This window comes from Mus pahari, chromosome 6 (genome assembly GCF_900095145.1).
Source record: "Mus pahari chromosome 6, PAHARI_EIJ_v1.1, whole genome shotgun sequence".
NCBI lineage: Eukaryota > Metazoa > Chordata > Mammalia > Rodentia > Muridae > Mus > Mus pahari.
The window spans coordinates 2065516-2080929 of NC_034595.1; the positions used below are offsets into that span (position 1 = coordinate 2065516).

The 15414-nt window shown below is 47.1% G+C and overlaps 2 protein-coding genes across 3 annotated transcripts; one reads left to right on the forward strand and one right to left on the reverse strand.

The window, feature by feature from the left end:
* Positions 1-332: 332 nt before the first annotated feature.
* On the reverse strand, positions 333-4861 carry Alg2 (ALG2 alpha-1,3/1,6-mannosyltransferase). 2 transcript variants are annotated; one of them, XM_021200030.2, is made up of 2 exons: positions 4440-4861; positions 333-2931 (listed from the first exon to the last, which is right to left on the reverse strand). In XM_021200030.2, exons 1-2 carry the CDS (start codon positions 4785-4787, stop codon positions 2032-2034), a joined length of 1248 nt encoding a protein of 415 aa, XP_021055689.1. In that variant the 5' UTR covers positions 4788-4861; the 3' UTR covers positions 333-2031. The 2 variants fall into 2 exon arrangements, with proteins under 2 accessions (XP_021055689.1, XP_029396189.1); XM_029540329.1 differs by having other exon boundaries at positions 333-2858; positions 4440-4641.
* A 292-nt stretch (positions 4862-5153) lies between these two features.
* Positions 5154-13833, forward strand: Sec61b (SEC61 translocon beta subunit). The gene is made up of 4 exons (XM_021200798.2): positions 5154-5253; positions 5407-5504; positions 10689-10790; positions 13572-13833. Exons 1-4 carry the CDS (start codon positions 5251-5253, stop codon positions 13657-13659), a joined length of 291 nt encoding a protein of 96 aa, XP_021056457.1. The 5' UTR covers positions 5154-5250; the 3' UTR covers positions 13660-13833.
* The last annotated feature ends 1581 nt before the right edge of the window (positions 13834-15414 follow it).

The following is a 15414-nucleotide window of genomic DNA, read 5'->3' on the forward strand; positions in this document are numbered from 1 at the left end:
TCTTTCCGGTACTGTGCCTGGAAAAAATACTCTTGAGGTACAGATTTAAACTAAAACTACATCTCCATGGAGCCTCAACAAAGTGGTCTCTCACTGTGACCTGAGTTCACATGGAACTTCTAGTTCTTTTTAACCTCCAAAGGTAGTGGCTAACATTTATATCATGTATTGTTTCTGCACTGAGTCTACTGTTGAAATCTGTCACAATCACTCTTCCAGGGAAGCATGACAAGGCAATTACCCCACTTCACAGATTAAGAAGTTGAGGTGTTAAGCCAAGATTACTTCCCTCTAAGTCAGGCAGGCTGTTCGGCTCTGTGCTTGCAACCATAAACTGGACCATCTGATTACAGATATTTATTATATTCTTACAGGTAAATTTAGCTTTAAAATTGCTTGAATACTTGCACTTACAAGCAACAGGTAAACAACAACGAACAGTTATTACTGGGCAGTGTCACAGGGATAGGGGAGTTGAGAGGCGGGGTGTCAAGCAAGCTTCACACAAAGGCATTTACGTGAAGGACAGGAAACACTGGCATGCCAAACTCTGCAGAGAATACAATACAAACACTACGAGGGCTGGAGACACCAATAACATTAAGAAACATGTCTGAAATATGAAGCTTGGTATATAGTTCAGATGCGGAGTGTCCCAGGTGGTGGCCATTCTCGGTTGTCAACTTGACTCCATCTGGAATGAACTAAAATCTAACAATGCAGGGCACACCTGGGAGGGATTTTTGCTTAACTTGAAGTTGGTAGCTCTTCCTTTAATCCTGATCTTCAAGTGGGGAAAACACCTCTAGTCTGTGCCACGCCTTCTGCTGGCAGCCTATGCAAGGACATGGAAGAAGGAAGCTTTTGCTCTTTGCTTGCTTGCCCTTACCTTGCTGGCAAGTCCATCCCTTCTCCGGCATCAGAGCCTACTTTGGGATTCCAGTGGATACTGAAGACCAGCTGAGACATCCAGCCTCACGGACTGAACAACTATGGAATTTCTGGACTTTCTGTTCATTGTTGGATTAGCTGGACAGAAGCCTGTTAAGTCATTCTTCTTCTGGGAACTCATTCTGTAAGTGCTGTTGGTTATTCTAGAGAACTCTAATACAGCTCCCAACGGCCTGCGCCCTGAGGCTTGGTTCCCAGCCCACACTTACTGAGAGGTGACAGGCCCTTTAGTAGTAAGGGCTAGTGGAAGAGAATCAGGCCATCAAGGGATATTTTCTAGAAAGGGATATTGGACCCTTTTTGTTTTAACTTCCTGCCTCAATATACTGTTCTGTCACAGGCTCAAAGGAGTAAGGCCAAGCGTGTGTAGCTCTGACACGGTAGGCCAAAACGTATGTGATGATATTCCTTCATGTCAACTATCTTGTTCATCCTGGTCTTCTGACTTTTGGTTTAAGTATTTAACAAGACGAAATCAGAGCATTGGGCTCAGATCTAATCTTCTATTCTCTTCTGATGCCAAACATATTTTATTGTCAAGTTGCAGTAAAATAACAAAACAATAAATAATACTGAGCACTCTTGGTATGGATCCAGCCAAAATTCCAACAAAAATTTCCTAGCAGCTACTAGAGAACACTTTAAGTAAACTGAGCTTGGGAGCCACAGCAGAGTCGATCCCATTACGCTCTGAAGTCAAATCAATTGACTGTGACAATGGTAAGACCTACACTACTAAAGCCAATTAAGGCACTGGATGATCAAACCTTTATATATAAAGGAACAATAATCCAGAAAAATAGAATGAAAATAGTCTGCTAGCAGCAGATTCCTACCATACTTTCAACAACACTGATGAGATCTGGAATGATTACAGCATTAAGAGTATTTCAGAAATGACAGGTAGGTGTGGTGGACAGGTGGCTCACATTCAAGACTCAAGTCTACTTAAAAAAATCTCACTAGCACTAGACTCTAGCTCCTTTGTTTCCCCCTCTTTTGGTTTCCAAGGCGTTTCTACAACCCATAAGAGGGATCGCAGTGCATGTAGCATACAGACCCTACACTGTCCTCTCCTGACTACACCAGCTTCGTGACGTACTGGTACAGCTGATCTGCAAACGCATCAGCGGAAAACTTCTCCGCCACCCTGGCTTTTCCAGCGAGGCCCATTGTCGCTTTTAGAGACGGTTTGTGGATGAACTTCTCCATGGCTTCTGAGAAGTGCACTGGGTCAGGCTCACACAGGAACCCCGTGACCTTGTGGACAATGGACTCCAAGGGTCCACCGTTATTAACAGCGATGACTGGGCACTGCATGTACATGGCCTCCAGAGGGACGATGCCAAAGTGCTCGTTGCTTGGAGTGTAGAGCACACACAAGCAGCCATGGAGGAGTGAGATCTTCTGTCTGTCTGAGAAGGACCGCAGGAAGGTCACGTGACGCTCAAGGTCTGACTCTTGGACCATTTTCTTCAACTCCTTATAGTGCTCCACGTTCTCCTGGATCCTATCGTCATAACCACCAGCCATGAACAGATGAACCTTATCCCACTCTTGAGATGGTAACCGATTACGAAGCTGGACTAGGGATCTCAGTGCCAAGGGCAGATTTTTCTTCCTTTCGTATCGGTTGATAGAGAGGAACAGGAATTGCTTCCCCTTGGGGACTAGGTCATCTATCTTTTCAGGAATAGCCAAGTCAAAGCTGCCGATATTCAGAGATGGGTAGAGTACATCAGGATTTCTGTGAGACAGGGTCTTGAAGGTTTCTTTAAAGACGGAAGCTGTGTACTGGCTGTTGACCAAGATGCGGTCTGCCATGCCTGTGGTGTATTCCTCGATCCAGTCGATGGGGGCCCTGTAGAACTTCTTCAGAGCTGAATTTCTCTGAGAAAGCAGCAGATCTGGGAAGTGACAGTAAAATAGGACCCTCTTACGCCGTCTGGCCAGTTTGAACACCGGGATACAGGCAGACACCTAACCAAGGTAAAACAGTAGGTAAGTGACTGGTCGCCTCAACCTCCTTGGCCACAATCCTTTTCCTGGTTGACTAGCTGCCTGGTATTACTGACTCCATAGGACCTGGGTAAATGTCTGCATTAACCATGAACACATGGCTTCCTCAGGGTGGCTCAGTGCCACTCAGGATCATAATTAAAGACTCCCTGGAGCAACTGTGGCTGGGTTAGAGGACGGCGACAGCCATTGTGGATAAGAGCACTGGGTAGCCAAGTATAGACTGTGGGAGAATGTGACATCATTGGAAGTAAAAGCTGGAAACTGTTCCTGACATTTACAGTGAACTACTCTATGAACACAACTACCAGGAGTTTCCTCAGAGGACTGTAAGAAGTGAGGATGTCACATCTAGTGTCACACCTAGGATCTCTCTCTCTCTCACACACACACACACAGACACAGACACACACACACACACACACAGACACACACACACACACACACACACCAATGCTAGTGTCTTTCAGGGAAGACTGGGATATTTACAGGATAGGGGACTTTCCAGTCACTGAAGAGACTGATGTGGGCCTTGAATATCGATAAGCAAGATGTTTCAATTTTTTTGCAGAACAAAAGCAAAGTGTCCAACAGCAGCTAAGTACATGTAAGATGTAGCAGGAAACAGACACATATACTACCAGGGTCACACATCACTTCTGGAAGGATGCAGAAGACACTGTTGACAGTGACCCTCTCAAGGATGGGGACAGAGAATTTTTACATTTTACTTCCTATTTGAACTTTTACTCCTGAGTAAATGTTACTTCTCAATTAAAAAAAAAAAAAAAAAAAAAAAGGCGGGGCTGAGGGTTGACTCCAGGAATGTTGGGTATGGCAGTGCACACCTGTCCAAAAGTCTAGCTCAATCTTTCAGTTCCAGGCTCGGTGAGAGAATCTGACTCGAATGTTCAGGTGGAGATTAGCTGACCTCTGGGTCCCATATGCAAACTCAGACACTTGTATAGACAAAATAACTGGATTTTTCTCCAAAGACCAATGGGGACCATGGTAAAGTTCTAATGGGGACATGATATGTTTAGCTTGACTTTAATCCGTGGCACTGCTAAGTACTGGAATGGCGGTATTAGGAATACTGGAGAGGGTGGGATGGATGGGACCTGAAAGCAGAGACAAAGGAATAACGGAGAAGAAAGAAGAGTAAACTGAGTCACATACAAGGTGTGGCCGGAAGTCGACTTTTAACGCCAGCAACCACCTGGATTCAATCATTTTAGTCCCAAGGCTAAACGTTTAAAATGTAGACACGTAAGCCCTACCTCAAGGATCTTCAACGAAAGGAAGGGGGCGGGGGAGAGATGTCCCCGCGATCTGCCATTTTAAAGGGTCTATCCATACTAAAATTGGTGGCCATTCTCTCCCTGGGGACTCCTGCTGGACAGTTCCTAAAAACCTAGAACCGAGGTCCCTCCCCCCGCCCCCCAGCCAAGAATTGGTGGCGGCCTCACCTGGTCGCACACCACCACGTCGAACTCCTCGCCGGAGAGAAACAGCACGTAGAGCGCCAGGAAGACCATGCGCACGTAGGAGCAGATGGCGGCGCCGCGGCCGCCCCAGCCCAGGCTGCGAGGCAGCCAGTCCCCTGCGCATTGCACCGAGAGCTCGCGGGTCTCGATGAAGCAGTGGTTCGGGTCGTAGTGCGCGGTCCATATCTTCACATCACAGCCGTACTCCTGCAGCGCCAGCGCCGCGTCCAGCACTAGGCGCTCGGCACCGCCTATACCCATGTCTGGGTGCAGAAACAGCACAGATGGGCTGTAAACCCGGGAACGGGCTCGGTACAGGTTTTCGGCCATGGTAGATGAGCCGCGCCTGCGCTCTCCGCGCGAGCTTCTGCAAGTCCTGCAAGCTCCGCCCCTGGCCCCCTCTGGCTACTGAAAGCCGAGCCAGCGCAACTACGCCTGCGTCAGTTTAGGCCACATCAGCGATAAGTCTGTGGGCGCTAAGATAATGCCTGACTTAAGTTCTCGTGGGGACGTGTCCAAAGCTTGCAATTTGGTGGTGTTTGACCCTATGAAACACGCTAAATAAATTAAATAAAAGAAGCGAAAGGGCTGTACGTTCACACGGCCCAGTCGTTCTCGGCGTAATCTTTACAGGCATATCTTAGGACAGCCCAGTCATCCTCGCGTCTGCGAAGGCCCTGCCAGCCGGCCGGGGGGCGGTGCCAGAGCCTGTCGCTGCCGGAGTTCTGAGTGCTCGGCGACTTCCCGACTGCCCTCTTCCTGCCTCCTGTGCCCATCGTCCTTAGGCATCAGCATGGTGCGCGGTCCCCGCTTCCATGGGGTGCACTAGCCCCTGTCTTGGTCTTCCCTTCCGGGACTTCATTGCGCTTCCAGCTTCTCGGGTGGGTGTGGGGTCGGGGGTGTGAAGAGGATCCGACCCGCGATGTTCACTGTCTGCTTCTCTCTGCAGCCGGGTCCAACGCCCAGTGGCACCAACGTGGGCTCCTCTGGCCGCTCTCCCAGCAAAGCGGTGGCCGCACGGGCTGCGGGATCCACTGTCCGGCAGAGGTAAGTGGCTGGGGGGTTGTGGGGGACGCCCGGTTATGGCTGGGCGAGGCGAGGTACCCAGGGATTTGCATTGCTGGAAGGAGTTCCAGGATGGGAAGATGTCATAGGGGCAGAGTGAGCCCGAGCTGACGTGGCCATCCAATTAGTTAAAGGCCCTTTAGGAGGGAGGCATGGTTTTTCCTCTCCTTGATCAATTGCACGCACGACTTTAGTTAAAGGTAAATTAGACTAGGATCAGGAATAACTTTAGGAAAAGCGTTGGCATAAGGCTGGTGTGTATGAGGCTTTACCTTCAATCTTCCGTATGGAAGTTCCATATGAGGTCCCATACACACTCAGCTTAACAAAACGAGTCTTACATAGTCTTGTCACTCTGGTTCCCCATTCCATCTGTGTTTGTCTTTTCTTTTAAAGTCTATTTTGTGTATGTGTGTGTATTGCATGCACATACCTCTGTGTGTGTGTGTGTGTGTGTGTGTGTGTGTGTGCGCGCACGCGCGCGCATGCATCACTCTTGCCTGGTGCCCTTGAGGTCACCTGAAACTGCAGTTATGAATGATTGTGCTGATTTGGGGTTCTCTGCAAGAGCAACAGGTATTCTTAACTTCTCAGCCACTTTTCCAGCCTCAGTGTCTCCTTATTTGTAAATGTCACTGTTTATTTGTAGAAATCTAGAAACTCCAGTTATTTATTTATCTTTTTTTTTAATATGATGTGTCTTCTCTGTACAGTCATATGCCATACTTCACAGGAAGACCTCACTACTTTTCTTCCTCTATTTCTTTCCACCCCGTTTAGCCCCCAACTTCTTCTGCATCCTCCCGTTACTCTTCCACGTAGGTTCTCTGTAAGCTTCTGGTGGTGCCTGTTAAAAACGGAGGCTCTCAGAGGGATCCCAGGCCTCTCCTTTCTCCTGCCTGTGAGCCAGCAATTCTGAACTTACACCATCCTTTTTTTTTAAGTTAGTTTCTTTTTAGATAGTCTCACACAACCTAGGTTTTTACTTATATCATCCTTCCTTCACCTTCTGTGTGCCAGGATTATAGTTGTAATAGTATTCTACTATTTATGTGTACATGTTCATCTCCTCTGCTTGGACAGAACATCTGCCCAAGTCCTCTTCCCCAGCTCCTGTCTTAAATCATGCCACAGTAAAATGATGACTGAAGGAATCAGTCAGCCGTATTGTTGTGTTTGTAGAACGACTAGTAAGGGTTTTTGTAGAGGGGAGTAGACTTTGAAAACACTAAGGAGCACTTTAAACCCACCCTTAACAATGTGAAGAGGAAGGCTTGAGGATACAGTGGGTAGATAGCTCAGGAATAGAGAGCTTTCCTAGCATGTGTAAGGCCTCAGGCTTCGTCACTAACACAACCCACACAACACAACACAAACAACAACAACAACAACAACAACAAAGGACATGAAGGACTTGTTGACCTAAGTAGGAAAATCTAAGTCTGTAGTCTAAACGAGGCGGCTTGAACATGTGTGCAACAGATCGCAGCGTGGAGAAGGGACTTGTGATAGAACTGTCAGAACTGGGAAGATGACCCTGAGGGACTGTGAAAGTTCTAAGATATTCAAGGAAAGGATACTGTGCTATGGTTCAGATCGTATGGCCCGTGGTGCTTCTTGTTGCTAGCTGGAGACTTTTTGGACTACTCTTGTAGCTGTGTGTGGTTCTTTGGGGATTGGTTTTTGTTCAAGAGGAGTTATTAGGGAAGTTTGGCTATCTGAGAGTTCTTAGAGCATCAGAAGGTCCTAATAATTATGAAATTATCAAAAGATAATAAATAAAAATGAGGCAACCAGTGCTCAAGTGGGGTGACAGATGTAACTTTGAAGGTTATGGATAAGAATGACATCCTTTAGGTTCTGGTATTGGTGGCCCGTAATACTAGACAGCCAGTGGCTATCTGTATGGTATGTACAGAATTCATTCGCATAAGATAGTGAGTGTGTGGCTGTATGCATGGAGTGTACAAAATTTATTCCAGAAACGTGTTGATGGTTAGGTAATTGTGATTGCTGTTGGCTAAGAAAATGTCCATTCTTTGAGAAGAAGTTGAAGCTATGGTTAGTGATACTTGGGCTCTGTAGTGTGCAATTTCTATCTCTCCCTGAATGAAGTGATAGAGTAATAAGGCCTCAGAGAAGTGTGTGGGATTTAAGGTTAAGCTGGGGTTGGAGCCCTTGCTCTGCACAGTACAGTGGGAAAGGAAGCTGCCACAGGATGAGAAGGAGTGATGATATTTCAGAGACCACAACCTATGAAATGCCAGCCCCATGGTGTTCCTGCAGAAGTGATGGAAACTACAAGTTTAAGATGGTGGGATAGTTAGGGATACTCAGACAGTTATGAAATAATAAGTAAAGGTCTGTCCGTCATGCTGAGCCTTGCTTTGCCTTGGAGAATGTAGATAGCTAGGGCTTGTATTCATGCTGTGTGTGAGCTTCTTTCCAGTGGAGGCCCTGAGTAGCCAGGGCAAATGAGTAGGTCATGGAATTTCAAGCGATGAAGGCAATGCATTGGGGAAGCTGGGTGAGGAAGAGTGAGGGTGGGTGCTTTGGATAGAGTACGCGGGGTGAGTGACTCAGAGGCCCATGAGGTGCAAGGGAGCGAGTGACGTGCTGGCCCAGGGAGGGCAGGCCTCCTAGGCTAACCAAACAGTAGGTGGACTGGCAGGTCAGTGTGCTGGGGTTGCTCCAGCTCGTGCCGGCAGCCATAGCACTAGAGCGAAGCACGCACGTGGTCAGGTGAGCAGCATTTGGTGGAAGGTGCAGGAGGAAGGTGCAGACGTGACTGAAGGTTAGGGAGGTAAAGTGGGCTCTGTGAGGCACCTCAGCCTCCCAGATGAGGTAATGAGGAATATTGTGGGCGGGCACAGTTTGGTGTTTCCATGGACCCTGCTTTTCAGATCATCTGCTCTGTCTCACTGCCAGTGGCAGAAATAACAACAACAACAACAACAGCAGCAACAACAACAACAGTAAATCCTACTGGTTTCTGTAGGGATTGAAATTCTAGCTTTGAAGAGAGCTAAACTCAGGGGTTGAGCTGCTTTGGAGAGTGGCAAGCCTGTGGAGGTGGTAGTTGTGGCTCAGGTGATAACATCCCATGTGGACACTGGCTTATCTTTGGTCGTACCTGCAACTCCTGTTTTATGAACAAAGATTTCAGGTACCCACCTTCCAGATTAGAGACATGGCTGCCCAGGGAGGCTTTCTGCACGCCCCGTACATCTTCTTTTGCTAGTTACAGTCAGCCTTCCCACAGAAACAGTCATACACAGGGTTGTATGTTCCAGGCTACTGTAGCCCATAGCCGATATATCTGAAATGCCATTCGCTAGCAGAGTAGACTCAAATAATGGGCACTGACTGCCGTCAGAGTTGTCATGAGCACAATTGGAGTCAGACTGGACCATGGCTCTAATCTTGCACTCATGTGGTAGGATGAGCTTCCTTGGCTATAGACAGGATTTCTGCATTCAGGATGTCATGCCAAGACTCTAGTGGGGTGGGGTGGGCTTTAGTCCTGCTCAAGGATCAGCAGCCCCCACACAGGAATGGGATTTTAAAAGAGAGAGCATTGGGATTTGGTAGTGTTGCAGGAAATATTAAAAAGAGCTGCCAAGTTCCTGCACTCCTTCCAGCTACTCTCTGCCTGCCACACTCTGGTGGGCCAGAGTTCCCGAGATCTCTAGTTCCTTCGCTGCCATGCCAGCACCATGCAATAACCGTCTACCCCAGGGTCAGCCGCCACAACACCCAGCAACCTGGTAGAACAACTCTAGAAGCTTATAATAAACAAGTCAGATTTATATATCAATAACTTCTCTTTTTCTTTTTCCTTTTTTTTTTTTTTCCCCAGTTTTTCGAGATAGGATTTCTCTGTGTAGCCCTGGCTGTCCTGGAATTCACTCTGTAGATCAGGCTGGTCTTGAACTCAGAAATCTGCCTGCCTCTGCCTCTGCCTCTGCCTCTGCCTCTGCCTCCCAAGTGCTGGGATTACAGGTGTGCGCTACCACTTCCCGGCTTCAATAAATTCTCAATTCACAAGATATCCACACAATAATTTCAGGGCCAATTGATAATGGTACAAGCTTCTCACCTAGATCAGACGTGTTATCCCAATTGGTCTGTCCTTTATGATATATCTACCTGTGGCTATTTAAAGCCAGGCTGGTTCAGGATCTTCTTCCTGTCTGTCTGCCTCCATCTTGCCTTCATCTCCCCCCTCACCAACACTGTGGTAGCTTCCCCCCCCCCCTCCCCCCCCCCCACTCCCTCCTCTCAGTCGCTCTCTGTCCCTGCAACTCTTGGCTCCTCCCCCTTTTCCCTGTCCGGTCACAGGCCTCCTATATTTTCCAGTAATTGGACAGGGAAAATCCTGCCACAAGGTAGGACAGGACATTGTTTTTGAACACCTAACACTTGTGGCATAATTATTCGACTGATGATTTCTTTTAGATCTCTTCCTGTCACCCAGTGCTTGGGTCCTTGCTTTGCCATTCTGGCACGGAGTTGGGCAATGCCCCATCCCACAGGAGGATAGGAGAGTCTGTGTATGGTCCTGGTCCTAAGTGTCCATGTCTTTGGTGTGCTCTGTCTGACAGTGATGGTTCTGTGTACCAGCCGTTATCCTTTTGCAAGGAACAAGTTTGGGTTGTCTATTTTTTGCTTTTTACCTCCTGCTCCTTTCCAAGTCAGTATATTAAAATAGCTCAGGTATGTTACAGAGTACTCATTCATCATGTGTAGTCTCCATTTTGGGGACCTTGATATAATTACAGTTCAATGTCTTTTCTTAATTTTGCAGTAAGTGCAGTTATTTTAAACCATCTTCTCGAGTAGTCTTTTAAAAATGAAGTCATAATTTAAGGGCATTTCTAGATGGGTTTATTCACAGAAGTTACCATGAAGACAAACTGAGGCACACTGTCCACTGAGAAGACTAGATATGGTAAAGGCAGTTCCTGTACGCATTGGCACCTGACAGGTAGACTCAGTTCATAGAACCTAAGCTCAGCAAGACGAAGGAAGAGCTTAGTTTATTCTAGTAAGAAGGTCTTCTTACAGCTTGATTTTATTTTCTTTTAAAAGAAAGCCTGTATACTAGACGCATATAGTATGGTATTAAAAAGGATTTCTGAGAAAAACTATTTAAATCCCTTACAGAAAAAATGCCAGCTGTGGGACCCGGAGTGCAGGCCGCACCACCTCTGCAGGGACTGGGGGAATGTGGCGATTCTACACAGAAGATTCCCCAGGGCTCAAAGTGTAAGTCGTGGAGTGAACTCGTGTGTGTCCTGGTGACGGAGGTGTAGGAGCTGCGTCTGACATGATAGCCTGCCGCTGCATTTGTGCCTGGTGGGCTGGGTCTGGCTCGCCTGCTCATCAACTGATGGACAGATTAGTGTGGTGAAGGATACCTTTCTGGGAGTGATTAAAAGATGGAGCCTCCTGTCTGTCGCTGTGTCAGGGTAAACAGCATGCCCAGGGAACTGGAGGGAAGCTGCTTAATTAGAGGAAATCGCTCTTCATTTGGTTCCCCTGCCCTACACGGAGACACGGGGAGGGGCGTTTGAATGGGAATTGGGTGATTTTTCAAAGCTGCCCTGAGGTGGAAGCTGATATTATTACAGCCTAATGGAAAATTTTCCATTATGTTGTGTTACCCAAAGCTCCTTGGCTTTCTTGCTGTGGGAGGGTGGCGGGTGGACCCAGGAGGGTGAATGCATCACCTTTCAAGCTTAGCCTTGAGAGGACCGAGGAGAGGTGACCGCGTCCTGTGCCTCCCTTACCTCTTAGGCCAGGTTGTCTGGTACCACAGCATCCTTTCCTGCTGCTTCCCATCTAAGCCAGAGAAGGGATGATGGTGACAACAGCAGATCTCCCTCCTTCCAGTAGCCCTTGCTGTTTTTCAGAAAACGTAGTATCCTTTCTGTTTTGGTATGGCCAGCCCTCCTGAGGTAGGGCCCTCCTGAGGTAGGGCCTGAGCCATTTTGCAGATGAGGAGTCTCAGAGGTAGTGAGGTAATCAGACACAAATGGTAGGAGGCAGAGCAGACCTGACTGTTGGAGCCCAGCCTGCCTCTGCTGCCCGTCTGGTAGAAAAGAGACAGAAATTCAGTTAGTTTAATTGATTTGGCTTACACTACAGATTTAGTTTATGATTTCCCTATAACTTGTGGGATTTGGTTTAATTCATTTACTGACTTTTTTTTTTTTCCTGTTACTTTTTTTTTTTTCTCTTTTGGGGGCAGGGTCTTATAGTGTAGCTAGACTAATCTTGAACGTACCTTCTCTCTACCTCAGCCTCTTAGCTGAGAACCAGGACTACAGGTACATGTGACCAGGCCTGGCTAGTGTCTGTCCCACCCTCACCCCCATTGTCAGCTTGCAAGAATATCTTTATGAATCATTTCTTCAGCTGGAGGGGGGGTGTGAGCTGGTGCGGTTCTGACAGCCTTTGGTGATTTTCTTAGTGTTGGAAGAGTAGCCTTGTATTCCCTTGCTCTTCCCACTGGCCCTGGAATTCACTTTGAATTCCTCAGAAAGGTGGGAAACGCTTGTATGGACCAGTCTGGCTCATGCCTGCCCTTCGAGTCCTTCAGTTGTGACGCTCCGGTCCTCGAAGGAACTGGTAGAAACTGTCTCTTGAAGTGTCATAAGCAGTATCCTAACTCTGTCAGAGAAATGTGCTTCTGTGAAAGGACACATTTGGGATTCCTACCTACAAATCTGTCCACCAGCACCTTGGAGCTTATTTTTGGCTCCACCTGGGGATTTTGTAAGATTTCCAGGTTGATGGTACTGTTTCCTGAGAACCTGCTGTAAGCCTGCTTTGTATGTGTAGCTCTAAGGTGGGTGCTGTCGTAACCTCTTCACAGATGGGGAGACAGACTGGAGGGTAAGGAATGGGCACTGGCAAGCTTGTGAATGTCAGGCATCCTCAGTCCATGCCCCGTGAGAGCTGGAGCCTCAGCTCTGCTCTGGCTGATGTTAGCAGTGTGCCTGCCACTAGGGGAGGAAGATAAGTTAGTGTGGCGGTGCTCTCTGTTTCAACCTTCTTACTCTCTAATTGTACAGACTTTAGAATGATGTAGCAGAGACCTTGGTCCCCGTGGTATTTATTATCCAGTCTGATCCAGTCTGGCACCATTGCTACCTCACCTGGCCCTGCCTGGTAATGCTTTGATGAGCACAGGATTCCTTTCTGGAATCTCTCCCTCGCTGTTGTAGCTGGGAGGGAGGGCAGTGCTTACCATAAATGCTCACAGCTCTGGTCCTTCAGAGGCAATTCTTTATAGCAGCATTTGATTCAAAGAAAGGCAGATGGGGGAAAATCTATCCTTGTCTGCAATTAAGCCCATGACTACAAGTCAGTTTAGTTTAGCGCACAGTGCCTGGAATGTGGTGCCAAGATTTGTTGGGTGTGGTGTGTACACCTTTAATCTGAGTACTAGGCCAGCAGAGGCAGGTGGACCTCTGAGTTCAAGGCCAGCCTGGTTTCAGTGTGAGTATTGGGACAGTCAGGTCTACACAGAGAGACCTTGTCATAACAAAACAAAAGAAACAGAAAGAACTTGTAGAAGGTAAATGAGCTTGATGGGTGGGGTCCGATATGTTCAGACCTCTGTATTCTGCATGTCTATAGGCAGGAATCCCTCTGAGCCACTGCTCTCCTTGTGTATACACTGAGATTAATACTTGTCTCACTCATGAGATGCATGAGTTTCTGCAGGTTAAATGGGATCATAGATTCAAAAGCATTTTGTGCTAATTCATCTGTATGTCTCATGTACTGTAGTGAGGCAGAAAAGGTTGTCTTAATACATGTTAATTTGAGAAGGTTTGTAAATAGATATTTGCGCATAAGAGTTTGGGATATTTTTCTTTTTATTGTAGAACATATTAAGTACACAAAATTAGCGTATCTGAGGGATTATCTCTAGGTCATCAGATGGCTCGTTTGCGTCTAATGTGCTGCCCTCGGGCAGTTGTGAGTACTAAGCCTGCCTTGAGACTGAGGTAAGCAGCCTTCTCTTCTCATTCCCAGGGGCCCCGTCCCAGTGCTGGTGATGAGTCTTCTGTTCATCGCTTCTGTATTTATGCTGCACATTTGGGGCAAGTACACGCGATCGTAGATTGGGCTACATCCACCTGTCATCTGAGGAAGAAGAAGGAAAAAAAACAATATATCTTGGACCAAAAGTGTAGTGATTTTCTGTTCACGTGTATTATTTTACAGAGAATAAGAATTGACTTTGAGAAATCAGTTTTTTCTATGGCTAATAAACTTTGGAATTGCTTTATATGGAGACTGGTCGCTTGTGCTTTATTGAGAGGGCCCTCTGCCTTCAGATTTAGCAGTGAGTAGATGGGTAGTCTTTCTTACAGAGCTCATTCTTTGCAGGATTGGCAGTTCCTCCTACAACCATGTAGTCACTCAAACCCAAGATGCTCTAATTGGCCTTGGCATGTTTTCCCCAAGGTATTTCTGTGCTAGTGATTGTCATTTTGGGTACTTGATTTTCAAGAAGTGTGCCTTGGACTGCCATCAGGGATCTGTGTGTGAGGCAGGCGGTGCCGAGGGTAAAGAGTCAAAGAGATCAGAACCCAAGAATCTTGGCTGGGGTGTCTGCTCTTTCTCTTCTTTTGTTTTGTTTCTACTTTTTTGAGATGGGGTCTTGCTGTGTTGCTCTGACTCTTGGAACTTGCCACGCTCCCGTCTCCACCCCTTGAGCAGGCCTGGCTCATTCAGTTCTTTGTGTCTAAAATCCAGGCAATTGTTTGCTTTTTCTCTTGTCCACATGTCCCCTGGGGATTTCCGCCCACCGATCTCTCATTTCTAAACCCGCTTTGAAAGAACTGATTTGAGACATTGGATTTATTGGTAAAATTTTGTTTTCATTTTAAAAATTAAAGGTTTTGTATAATAGGAGTGAGACAGCACTTTTATACTACTATCTAAATAATTGTGTCCAAACTTGAGTGTTGGGATTTGTCTTCCCCTGTGCTGCCCACTGAGTACAAATAGCAGTTGCTGTTCTGGGAATCACCCCAGCAGGGCAGGCCAGGAGCCAAAGGCTCCACGCTGGGATGCCCAGAGAAGGGAAGAAGGGAATGACTGCCCAGCAAGATAAATGTTGAAGATAAGTACAATTTTACATGTGTAAAACAGGCCCCGGGGATGGATGGATGGATGGCCCAGGTGGGGCAGAGTGCCTGCTGATGATCTGAGTTTAGTCCCCGGGATCCACATGGTGGAAAGAGAAAACTGATCCCCACAAATTGCTCTTTGACCTCCACATGAGTCATGATACGTGCATGCCCTCAAATAAAGACATGAATTGAGAAAAAAACATTTTGAGGCCAGGGGGATGGCAACAGTTGAGGGTGTGCACTGCCCCCTCAGAAGACCTGCTTTCTGTTCCCAGCACCAGCCGTCAGATGGCGCGAAACTCTACAGCTTCAGGTCATAGCACCCAACACCTTCTTCTGGCTTCCAGCTGCATGTATGCACAGAAATCAACTAAAAATCAACCTTTTGGCCTGGAGCAGTGGCTGCTCTTGCAGAGGTCAGCATCCACACCAGGTGGCTCATAGCTGCCTGAGACACTAAGAGTATTGTACCAAATGCTGGCTTTCATTGGTATGTCTATATGTGTGCATAAAGTATTTAATCACTGCCGTCTTCCCTTGTTGTCTGCTGCCTGGCTCCTTCCTCTTTCTTACTAGTCTCCTGTCTTTTATGTTACTAGTAATCAGACCCAGAGCTTTGCACATGCTATGTTATGTCTCTTCGTAAGATTTATCTTTAAAAGTTATGTTTAGTTATGTGTGCGAGGAGTGGTAGTGTATGATAAGGCACATGTGTGGAGGGCAGGAGACACTTGGGG